General features: G+C 40.7%; 1 protein-coding gene across 1 annotated transcript; it reads right to left on the bottom strand.

The window, feature by feature from the left end:
* Positions 1-5394: 5394 nt before the first annotated feature.
* Positions 5395-9651, bottom strand: LOC134639158 (ATP synthase subunit alpha, mitochondrial-like). Its single transcript, XM_063490247.1, has 11 exons — positions 9516-9651; positions 8969-9044; positions 8371-8540; positions 8016-8189; positions 7465-7631; positions 7061-7361; positions 6716-6940; positions 6515-6622; positions 6257-6401; positions 6026-6176; positions 5395-5943 (listed from the first exon to the last, which is right to left on the bottom strand). The coding sequence occupies exons 1-11, from the start codon at positions 9573-9575 to the stop codon at positions 5865-5867; spliced, it is 1656 nt and encodes a 551-aa protein (XP_063346317.1). The 5' UTR covers positions 9576-9651; the 3' UTR covers positions 5395-5864.
* Positions 9652-11710: the final 2059 nt, after the last annotated feature.

Raw genomic sequence — 11710 nt, 5'->3', positions numbered from 1 at the left:
CAGGTCATCGTAGTCAAAGGAGTTGCAAAGAAAAGCGTCTGGACTTCTTTAAGTTGCTTGAAGACGTTTCACCTCTCATCCGAGAAGCTTCTTCAGTTCTAAGGTCAAATGGCCGAGAGTCCCAGATTTAAACCAAGTGGGAGTATCCCCCCAAAGAGGGACAAAGCACCCCCTGGTGATCCTCTAATCACATGAGCCAAGGTGTGAAAGCGGGTGTGGGACCTAATCAGCCAGGGTTTCGGGTGTGCTCATTGTGAAACCTGGCCCCACCTTGTCATGTGAATTCCTGAGGTCGGATGGCCCAAGATGTGAGTGGGCGTTAAGGCGTCTGGGGAGGGAACTCAAAACTGGATTATAGATGGCAGACAGTTGGTGTCGTAAACCACCGCCTCTGTTCAAAGATGGTCGCTCACAGTGGACATAGATGGCCTCTTTCACTCCTCTTTCAAACCATCTGTCCTCTCTGTCCAAAATGTGAACATTGGCATCCTCAAAAGAGTGACCTTTATCCTTAAGATGCAGATGGACTGCTGAGTCTTGTCCTGTGGAGGTGGCTCTTCTATGTTGTGCCATGCGCTTGTGAAGTGGCTGTTTGGTCTCTCCAATGTAGAGGTCTGGGCATTCCTCGCTGCACTGTACAGCATACACCACGTTGTTAAGTCTGTGTTTTGGAGTTTTGTCTTTCGGGTGAACCAGTTTCTGTCTGAGTGTGTTGCTGGGTCTGAAGTACACTGGGATGTCGTGCTTGGAGAAAACTTTCACACCCGAAACCCTGGCTGATTAGGTCCCACACCCGCTTTCACACCTTGGCTCATGTGATTAGAGGATCACCAGGGGGTCCTTTGTCCCTCTTTGGGGGGATACTCCCACTTGGTTTAAATCTGGGACTCTCGGCCATTTGACCTTAGAACTGAAGAAGCTTCTCAGATGAGAGGTGAAATGTCTTCAAGCAACTTAAAGAAGTCCAGACGCTTTTCTTTGCAAACTCCTTTGACCCCGGTGGAGATGGTAGTTCTACTGGGACCAAAATATTGCACATACCAAGGATATTGCACATGAGCCAAAAATATTGCACAGAACATGGAAAGAACTCCAGTTCAAGACCCGTTGGACACACAAACCCACCCTCAGGTGAACACGAGCTGGTGTGATTCTAATACCAGTCCCAAGCCCAGATGGCAGGGCTGTGTCAGGAAAGGGTTGTGACATAAAATCTGTGCCAAATCAAACATGTGGATCCATTTCCTGTGGTGCTCTGTTAGGGAAACAAGAAAGCAGCCAAAAGTAACTAACTGAGTAGCTTTGCAGGATTCACAGTTCAAACTGATCTTAATTCCTTGCCCTGTGTTTATCCCCTGTCTAAAAAAGCCATTTTAGCATCTCTACCTTATAGACAGCTTTGTTTTCCTCACTTGCTTCCCCTCTCAAACAGAAGGTTTGAGATGCATTAGCCTCCCAGCGCAACCAAGCAGCTTAGTTATCTGAAAATATAAATTCTATGACTACAAATTATCACAAAAAGTTTAAATAAAAAAACAAACCTGCTGCTAATGGGCCAATAAAGTAATTTGAACAAAGCTCTGTCAACTTGTTTAATCTCTAAGTGGTGGATCCAGCACACCAAAGGTCACTCACACCAAAGTTTCTCTAAAAGGATCACTGATAGTGTCTCTGGTTATATTGTAACTACCATGGAACTCTGCCAGCCATGGTTATGGAATAATCACTGCTGGTTGGAGAAGTTTATATTAGCTTTCATTTCCAAGTATGGCAGAATGGGTAGATGACATAAACAAACCTACATACTAACCTGACCTCAAATCAGTCTCATAGGCTGTTAATGCAGTCTAATAACTATATTTTGTACACAGATCAGTCTCTAACTTCCACTTAGAGACAAACTTCCTCCTTCCTGAATGTCTAAAATCACCTCACGTGCAAATATACAGTTTCAATTCCTGTGAAAGACTCGGTAATTCCCAGATAATTTTGGATATTCACAAACAGTAACATACATATGTAGCAGTTTTGAGGAATGTGATGATATGAAAAATTCAGAGACAGTTGACTATTGTTGCTCGTTTGACTAAACTCCTAACCCCTCAGAGCAAATTTGATTTAGGGGCACACTGCTCCTTTGTGCACACTGGAGACACACTTTGCTTTCTAGGTGGACTATGATTTGGTGTTTCACAGTTTTGGCATGTAGGACTGCTAAAGGAAAATAATAATAAGTAGTAATAGTTATAATAATATTATATATAGATAGTTCAAGTGTATCTGGTGATTAAAAGCTTCACCTTTGACCGATTAGGTTGCCTAAAATTTCTTTTAAGATGACCAGATGACCATGTTTATTTGGGACAGCACTGCATTTTTATTTTCCCAATGCATGTGGAGGGAAAGCTTGTTATTATAATCAAATTAAGGTTAGCCTGTCTAATGCTATGCCAATCAGGGAAGTTACCAAAAAGTCACAAGCTTTGCAGATTATGGTGAATATGATGGAAACTATGACACATAAAAGGATGCAGCAGTATGTAGTAATGATAAAATATGTGTGTGTCATATTCGGCTAAAACTTGCTACAATTGTTAGATAAAGCTCAAAAAAGGTATGCCAAGCAATGAATGTATCCCTGCTGAAACCCAGAGACTGTCACCAGAGATAGACTGTTGCATGAGACCAAACTTCAGCTTCCTATTGTTCTTATTATATTTCCTTTACAATAGTGATGGAAAAGTTGCATTCAAATAAAATATACTTGTCTACCGCCCAGCATTGTTGACATGTCCCACTTTGTCCCGGACAAACACTGGATTTGTCCTACATTTAGTTTGTTGAGATCTGGTCACCCTAATCTCTCTTGTCACACTGACATCAACAATAGCGCTTATTGAAAGCATCTCCATTCACTCTTTGTCACATGTCTCACTATATTTTGCCAGGCAGTGATGCTGTTGGAGGAACAAGCGACTCAGAGCACAATGTGAAATGGCAACTTTTTAAGAGCGGCCAGTGGAAAAAAATAGGATGTTATGTAAGTTAAAAAATTCAGGAGAATTTATTTATGTGGATAAGAAAAAAAACAAGCTAAGAAAAAAAAAAACTACAGAAAATGAAGGAATAATGAGAGCCAACGTTGTGTTAAACTTTGGTTTTTGATGTGGTAACCAAAAGAGAACAAAGTTCTTAACTGCAAAAAATGTACCTTTTGTCCAATGTTCTTCCTGTTTAAGAAGAGACAAACAGAGAAGTGTGAAAGAGAAACACAGCCGCCCAGGAGGGGAAGAGAAAAATGCAGCTTATCAACAGTAGACTTGCAGTGGTATGTCAGGAAAGACATCTATGAATGAGAAATGGTATGTGGTAGTTTGTATTCACGTTAGCACTTTTTAACTTTCCCATCAGCCACAAAATGTAACTCACTTCCAGAAATGGTGGCCCGCTGTATAAAATGTAAATAAAAAACAGAATGCAATGATTTTCAGGTATCATAAACTCATATTTTATTTGCAATAGAACCTAGAAAAATGTTTCAACTGAGAACATGTACCATTTTAAAGGAAAAATAAGGTCATTTTGAATTTGATAGCAGCAACATGTCTCAAAAAAGTTGCGACAGAACTGTGTTTACCCATCATAGCATCACCTCTTCTTTTAACAACAGTCCAGAAATGTCTGGAAACTGAGAATACCAGCTGCTGGACTTTTGGGAGAGGAAAGCTGTCCCACTCCTGTGTGACACAGGATTCTAGCTGCTCAACAGTCCTGTGTTCTTTGTCATATTTTTGTTTCATGTTGCATCACATGTTGTCAACTGGTGACATATTGGGACTGCAGGCAGACCAGTTTAGCCTGTTCAGCCTGCCTACAGTTCTACAGTGAAGCCCTGCTGCTAGAGTATGCAGTTTAGCATCGTCTTGCTGAAAGATGCAAACAAAACAACATCATCTGGATGGATCCATATATTGCTCTAAACCTATACATAGATTTCAGCATCGACTGTGCCCTCTAAATGTGCAGGCTGGGACTAATGAACACTAAAACCATCCAGTGTGACCAGATCCCAACAGACTGTTTATGGGGAAAACACTAATTGTGTGGAACAGTGCTGAGAGGTGTTTATATCTAACTTAACAATAAAAACTGCATATCTTACTGAATTGTTCTTTAGTATGTACAAGCCACATAAATAGGGATATCTGGTCATTCTGATACCATCACAGATGCAGGGTTTTGGAAAGCTGATAAGTTGGATGATGACTACTTGCTTCAGTTTAGATGTGGCGTCCATGTTTTCCATAATGAATTTTATTTTTTATCCACCTGATCAGTTTTCCAGTTTGCCTCAGTCCATTTTAAATAGGTTTTGGCCCAGAAAAGATGGTGGTGTTTCTGGATGTTCAAATATGGCTACTTCTCTATACAGAAGATCTTTAACCTGCATTTGTGGATGGCATGGAGAACTGTGTTCACAGACATTAAGTTCTTGAAGGATTCCTGAGCCCATGCAGTGATTTCCATGACAGAATCATGGCTGTTTTTAATGCAGTTCTGTCTGAGCACCTGAAGGTCACAGACATCCAACACTGATTTTTGACCTTGTTCATTGCCTACATAGATTTCTCCATATTCTCAGAACCTTTTGATGATATTAAATGATGTAACTGTAAATGATGAGATAGTAAAAGTCTTCACTCTGCCTCTCTAAGATGCTCTTTTTTTAATACCCAATAATACTGGGTATTACACTAGGTAGTACTGACCTGCTAACAGTTAACCTAATTAGTTGTGAAATGTTCCTTCTACTATATCACTTTTTCAGCGTTTTGTGTCCCAACCTTCTTCAAATTATTTAATTACTTACTTCAGTAAAATGTGTTCGTTTAAACATTTGTTTCATATTTGTTTCATATTTTACAGTGAATAAAATTTGGTTTATTAGATACACAAATCATTGCATTCTGTTTTAATTTACATCATGAACAGTGATCTTGTAATTTCTAGTAATTCTTTTGTACTCCAGGTCAACAATGCCAACAGAGAAGATCTAGTGGTAAACCACCTCTTAGCAGCAGTATTTAAGAGTTTATGGCCACCTGCTGGACATGAACAGAAACATATGTAGATTTACCACTTTTCATTTCTCCCACTGACATAACTTGTTAAGAAAAAGCATAACTAGAAGGCACTGCCTTTTGTGAGGAACTTTCATTTCAAAGAATAAGTCAATACACAATGCAACATTTTGTTGGAGACCCTTTAAATAAGTAGTCATTCCTTCAGATTTAAAAACTGCATAAATGTGTTGAGCTGTAAAATGCAGTATTTAAGCCAGGCAGACATAAACATCGTCTCTTCAATCTCTAAACATAAGACAGTAGTCAGGGATCTGATTCATGACAGCGTCACTGAATTTATTTATTAAGCATTTTTCCCCTACAGTTGAGAAACTGGGCTTACATTTCCCTCCAAGTTCTGAAACCAGCAGAGAAAAGCATTTAAGTCAATCTATACTCATTTATCAGCCCCTTTTAATATGATGCTCTTATGAAGAACTTACAGTAAACAGTATTCATGAATTTATTATGTGCAGTATCACCTTCTCCATTTTGATATATTTAAATAGATTTATTCAAAACATGTTTGCTTTTGTTCTCATCACACTGAAAACTGCTCAGAGGGCACCAACTTGAACTCCAAACTGACCAAACAATCAGAAGAGTTTTACACCACCGCAGGGTTGTAAAATTTTATTTGGACAAATCTGTACATGGAGGTTTTGGCCTTCAGTGTGTTCACATATATAAGCAGAATGGGGACACAGACAGTTAGCTCACTGAAGATCAATCGAAGTGCTATTACTCAAAACTGGAGAGGAAGTTCAGTACAATCTGCTTCAGTTTAGCATCTGATGCTTCTGAGATCTTGCCGTCAGCCCTGAAACGAAAAACGGATGAGGTCAGATTGAGCCTTTAAAAACCCAAATTGTTCAAACATACAGATTTGTTTTTATTCTTACTTGATGTTGGAAAGCAGGTCCTGGTGCTGGCTCAAAATGTGCTGCAAGAAAGCCTTCTCGAATTTTGTGATCTTGCTGGGCTCCATCTTGTCCAGGTGACCCCTGACACCAGCATAGATGACTGCTACCTGCTCCTCAATGGCCATGGGAGCTGGAAGAACCATTACAGACAGTTAGTTGCACTAAAATACCCTGAGGATTTCTAGAGAAATAAAATGAATAGTAACTCACAGTACTGGCCCTGCTTCAGCAGTTCAGTGAGTCTGACACCCCTGTTAAGGAGCTGCTGGGTGGCGGCATCCAAGTCAGAGCCGAACTGGGCGAAGGCAGCCACCTCACGGTACTGAGCCAACTCCAGCTTCATGGTACCAGCCACCTATAAAGGTAGGAAAATATGAAATGAGAGCGCATCTAAGGTTTTAGCCTCCTGCTGAATTATCCAATTCTCTAGCCTTGAATACATTTAAAACGAGGTCAGCCAGATCTTACCTGCTTCATGGCTCTAGTCTGGGCAGCAGAGCCTACTCTGGACACAGACAGACCCACATTGATAGCTGGGCGGATACCCTTGTAGAACAGCTCAGTCTCCAAGAAGATCTGGGAGGGGGGGGGGGGGGACATGGAGAAGTCAGAGGTGCAATACGAAACATGAACAGATACACATCAGCTCCAAACAGTTTTCAAACAAACCTGTCCGTCTGTGATGGAAATGACGTTGGTGGGGATGTAGGCGGACACGTCACCGGCCTGAGTCTCAATGACTGGAAGGGCAGTGAGGGAGCCACCACCGAAGTTGTCGTTCATCTTGGCAGCTCTCTCCAGCAGACGGGAGTGCAGGTAGAACACGTCACCTGGGTAGGCCTCACGACCAGGGGGACGGCGGAGCAGCAGGGACATCTGACGGTAGGCAACAGCCTGTGGGAGAAAGAAAATTATTCAATTTGAGAATAATAGTGACATTTGACAATAGAAGTCTGCACAACATGCTAAACTTTAGTGATGAATATCATTTGAGATTCATCTGCAAATCCTCACCTGTTTGGACAGATCATCATAGATGATCAGGGCATGCTTGCCGTTGTCTCTGAAGTACTCTCCCATGGAGCAGCCAGAGTATGGAGCCAGGTACTGCAGCGGAGCAGCATCAGAGGCAGTGGCAGAGACCACGATGGTGTACTTCATGGCATCGGCATCAGTCAGCCTCTTCACCAGCTGAGCCACAGTAGACCTCTTCTGTCCAATGGCAACATAGATGCAGTACAGCTTCTTCTTCTCATCAGTTCCGTCATTGAAGCGTTTCTGGTTGATGATTGTGTCGATGGCAATGGCAGTTTTGCTGGAATGTGGAATATTGAACTTTAAAAATATTCCACTCATCTACAGCTCTCCTATCAAGACCAAACCACTGTTAAAACCCATCTCTGAATTTTGATAATTACCCAGTCTGTCTGTCACCAATGATCAGCTCACGCTGGCCTCTGCCAATGGGCACCAGACTGTCCACAGCCTTGATTCCAGTCTGCATGGGCTCCCTCACAGAGATACGGGGGATGATACCTGGGGCCTTCAGACCCACACGCCTACGGACCTTGGAGCCCAGAGGACCCTGAGAGCGTGAGAGAGAATGTCAATTTAAGGCAAAGTATTATAATGGTGGGAAATAAAGATATAGAAATAAGTCATGTTCCAATGACTGCCATTTAATTACTGAACTAGTCATGAATAGGTAGAAAAAAACAAACAAACAAAAAAACCCCCCCAAAAACAACAGGCAAGATTTCGTCACTGGTCCAAATAACTCATGTGGATGCTTACTAATGAGAGACAAGGTCATTTATGAAAGCTTAAACTGGCAGTTTTGCTGATTAATAGGTACTCTAGCTGCTCTACAAGAAGATGTCTGGTGACGGGTTCTTTAAAAAGACCCTAGTTAATCAACTTGAATGTCACAATCCCAAACAAAAAATTATTAAAAAAAAAGTTTAATTACCTTCCCATCGATGGCATTTCCCAGAGCATCCACCACACGGCCAAGCAGCTCCTCTCCCACAGGTACATCCACAATGGCACCGGTCCTCTTCACGATGTCGCCCTCCTTGATCAGCTTGTCATTACCGAACACCACAACACCAACGTTGTCAGGCTCCAAGTTCAGAGACATGCCCTGGAGGATAATAAATATGGTTTCTTGAGAAAACATAACATCACTGAATTTAAACTTATCATTTTTTAGTTTTACAATTTTGTCAGTTCAACAAGAGCAATCCACGGTCCGCTCCTCTTTACCCATTTTTATATATAAAAGATGTGCAGGTTGGAGAGAAACCTTGTGCCTTTGGACTTACTTTCAGGCCAGAGGAAAATTCCACCATCTCTTCTGCCTGGACATTCCTCAGTCCATACACTCTGGCAATACCATCACCAATAGACAGCACACGCCCTGTCTCCTCCAGGTCTGCAGAGGTGTCAGCTCCCAGGATCTTCTCCTCCAGGATGGAGGACACCTCCGCTGTGCCTGTGAAAGACAAAATGTCAAAAAATAAATACAACTGGATGTTAAAATGATTAGAAAAGCTTTCCCCAATAATCTATTGAAACACTTAGAAGGAACAGTTGAGAAACAGTTGTGAAACCTCATGGTTTTATGCTGCAAAAAGGATTAATTTTCTCACCTCAATGTGCTTTTATCCAAAAATCAAAGCAAGAAAATATGCATGGTTTAAATTTCTAAATGTCATAATTAGAATGAAGAGTTATGTGGGTTTCAAACACCAAACACTAATGATGCCTTTTCTAAGATACGGTGTTATTAGACGTACACACAGGGATTACACAGTAGTTTCACCGGCATAGCAGGACCAATTATTTTAATAAGTCGCCTTTATGAGATACCCTGCATTGTCTAGGATGAAGCTTCTGGTCTGTTGTTTTTGACTTTCTCACCTGTCTTCTGCAGCCATGGTCTGTGTGTGTGGAGGTGGTTGACCCCAACGCAGGCGGCCGGAATAGTCTTTGACACCTGGATTCAATAACAAGCACTTAATTAAAAGCTGAGCGCAAATGGAAGTTAAGAGACATTTAAATAAGGATTAAAACTGCGCTTCTTGCAGTGAGGCAAATGTAAGTTTGTGCAGCGGAGAGGAGTTACGCTGTCAGGCTTTCTGACCTTCAAAGCGTGGCTGAATGAGCTGTTAGCTGACAGCTAGCATTAGCTTAAGTGCTACATTTAGTGCTACAGGACGAAGTCAGTCACTTCACAAGGGCAACTTTAAAAAACACGTTTAAACATCCAATTTCAAGACTTTTAGCATCGATTATTAACTAGGACTTATTAGAAGGGTATTCGCACGCATTCATACGCCGGTGACAGGTTAGCTAGCGGCCTGCGGCATTAACATTACCCTTCACGCCCATAAATGCTCGCACGGATATTAAATAAACTTACTGCAATATTCTTAATAAATGCAACTTGCTTGATTAAAGTACTTACGAATCCAGCCCTTCTAGGCAGGGTTCTGGCCAAAGCTGCTGCAACTCTAACGGATAGCATTTTCTCGGGTTGCTAATGACCTGTCCTCAACTGTTAGCAGCTCCGACCTGCCTGTGAGTGAATGTAATGGCTGAATGAACTCTTCTTCTATTTATGCGACTGTGGTCCTGGTTCCCACTTTAATGCTCATCGGTGCCCCCTACTGACGCGGAAATTATACGTTGCACAAAATAAGAACGTTATTTTGTGCAAACCAACTTAAACTGGACTGATTTTTTTTTCAGTAAATAGAAGTTGAGATAAGCAAAGAAATTAAGAGACTACAATCAGAATAATCTTTACTTGGCCAGGTTTGTGTAAGCAAATGAGAAATATGACTCTGGTTCACTCTGCATACAAGGAAAATAAATGTTTTTTTTTTTGTTTGTTTGTTTTTTCCATTTTTTTAAACATAGGCAGTATATACAATATATATTTTATATGTCTAATAGATATAAAGTAAGAAAAGAAGTTACAGAAAGTCTTAAGAAGCTGTATAAACTATAATTGCAAAACTGAGTAGTGCAATGTGCACATGTCCACATGACACTAAATGATAGAACAGTGGGTTATTTAGCTCTGTCCATCAGAGTGTAGGGGAAGAAACTGTTGCCTTCGGGGCAAATAGCAGTACTGGAAGGCTAGCTATATGGCTAAGAGAGAGGTGGCAAAGGCAAAGGCAAAGGTTTATACTGACTTACATGTAAGGCTGGTATTTGAGGAAGGAGAAAAAGTCTTGATTGGCTGGACAGAGAGAGAAAGCTGGAAAGGATGTGCAGGAGTTTAGAGTGATTAAGGATGGAAATAAAACTAATACTAACGAGTGAAGAGAGTGTGTTGAGAAGGCGTTGAAAATGGCAAAAAAAAAAAGATGTACAACTAAACTGTGGGTGCTTCGCGCCAACTGTGCCAAAATAAAATATAAATAGTAGACAGTAGGAATAAATAGCAAACAGGAGAAATATAGACAATTAAGAGGGATATATAAAAAACAATAGAAATATATACAAAAATAAGAGAAAGCACAACAGCAAGGCACAGCTAACAAAACAGACCGGGAGTTGGTACATTGCTGTTCTGAATTTAGTGCATTTATATGCATATATATTTTTGAAGATAATCCTCTCTTTTAATTTAATGCCTTTAAACAACCAGTCAAAAGCAGTTCCCAGTATAATAGTAGATAATGCTTTACTTTAGTTGTTATTGGGGTTACTGTCAATAAAAGGTTTTTCTCACTGGTCACTTTATTAGTTACACCTTGCTAGTACTGTTTGAATCCCGCTTTGCCTTCAGAACTGCTTTAATTCTTCGTGACAAAGTTTCAACAAAGTGCTGGAAATATTCTTCAGAGATTTTGCTCCATACCAGCATCATAGTAAATTTGTCTGATGCACATCCATGGTGGAAATCTTTGGTTCTACCACATCCCAAAAGTGTTCTACTGGATTTAGATCTGGTCAATGTGGAGACCATTTGAGTACAATGAAAGCTCCTGTTGATAACAGCCATCAGAAGAACTTCTATTCTCCAAGTTTGGTTGTAAAAGAGGTTATGTGAGTTACTGTTGCCTTCCTATAATCTCAAAGCAGTCAGACCATAGTCCTCTGGCCTCTAAAATCAACAAGGCATCCCATAACATCTGCAGTTTGTGAAATGCTCATACCAACTCATCTGGCACCAGCAACCACGCCACTTTCACAGTCACTTATATTCGCTTTCTCCCCCATTCTGATGCTCTGTTTGAACTTCAGCAGGTCAGTGCCTTGAGCTGGTGCCATGTGATTGGCTGATTATTTACATTAACAGGGAACTAAACAAAACCAAACAAATCGGCAAGTGAGTATATTTAAGTGCACGCGATAACATTCTTATACGTACTTATTTATCTTATCTATTAACTTGCTTTTCCGAGTTGAGGGTACCTTGATGTGATTTTTTATTTTTTTTTTGCTAACAGGGAAATCATATTTTTGATTATTTCCTACTGTCCGCGAATGCTTAAGAAAAGAGCAATTGCGTTGAATCATGGGAAATGTAGGCCTTAGCGCATCTAGCCAGGACATCTTTGCCTCTAATGCGTTTATTTTTACTATACTATTCTATTATTTCTTTCAAATAGGTTTCCAGTGAGTCTGCTAATGCTGCGGGCATAC

Source organism: Pelmatolapia mariae, linkage group LG12 (assembly GCF_036321145.2).
Source record: "Pelmatolapia mariae isolate MD_Pm_ZW linkage group LG12, Pm_UMD_F_2, whole genome shotgun sequence".
In the NCBI taxonomy this organism is placed as follows: domain Eukaryota; kingdom Metazoa; phylum Chordata; class Actinopteri; order Cichliformes; family Cichlidae; genus Pelmatolapia; species Pelmatolapia mariae.
Note: the sequence above shows the minus strand (reverse complement) of the source record. Positions and strands in the feature narration are given on the sequence as shown.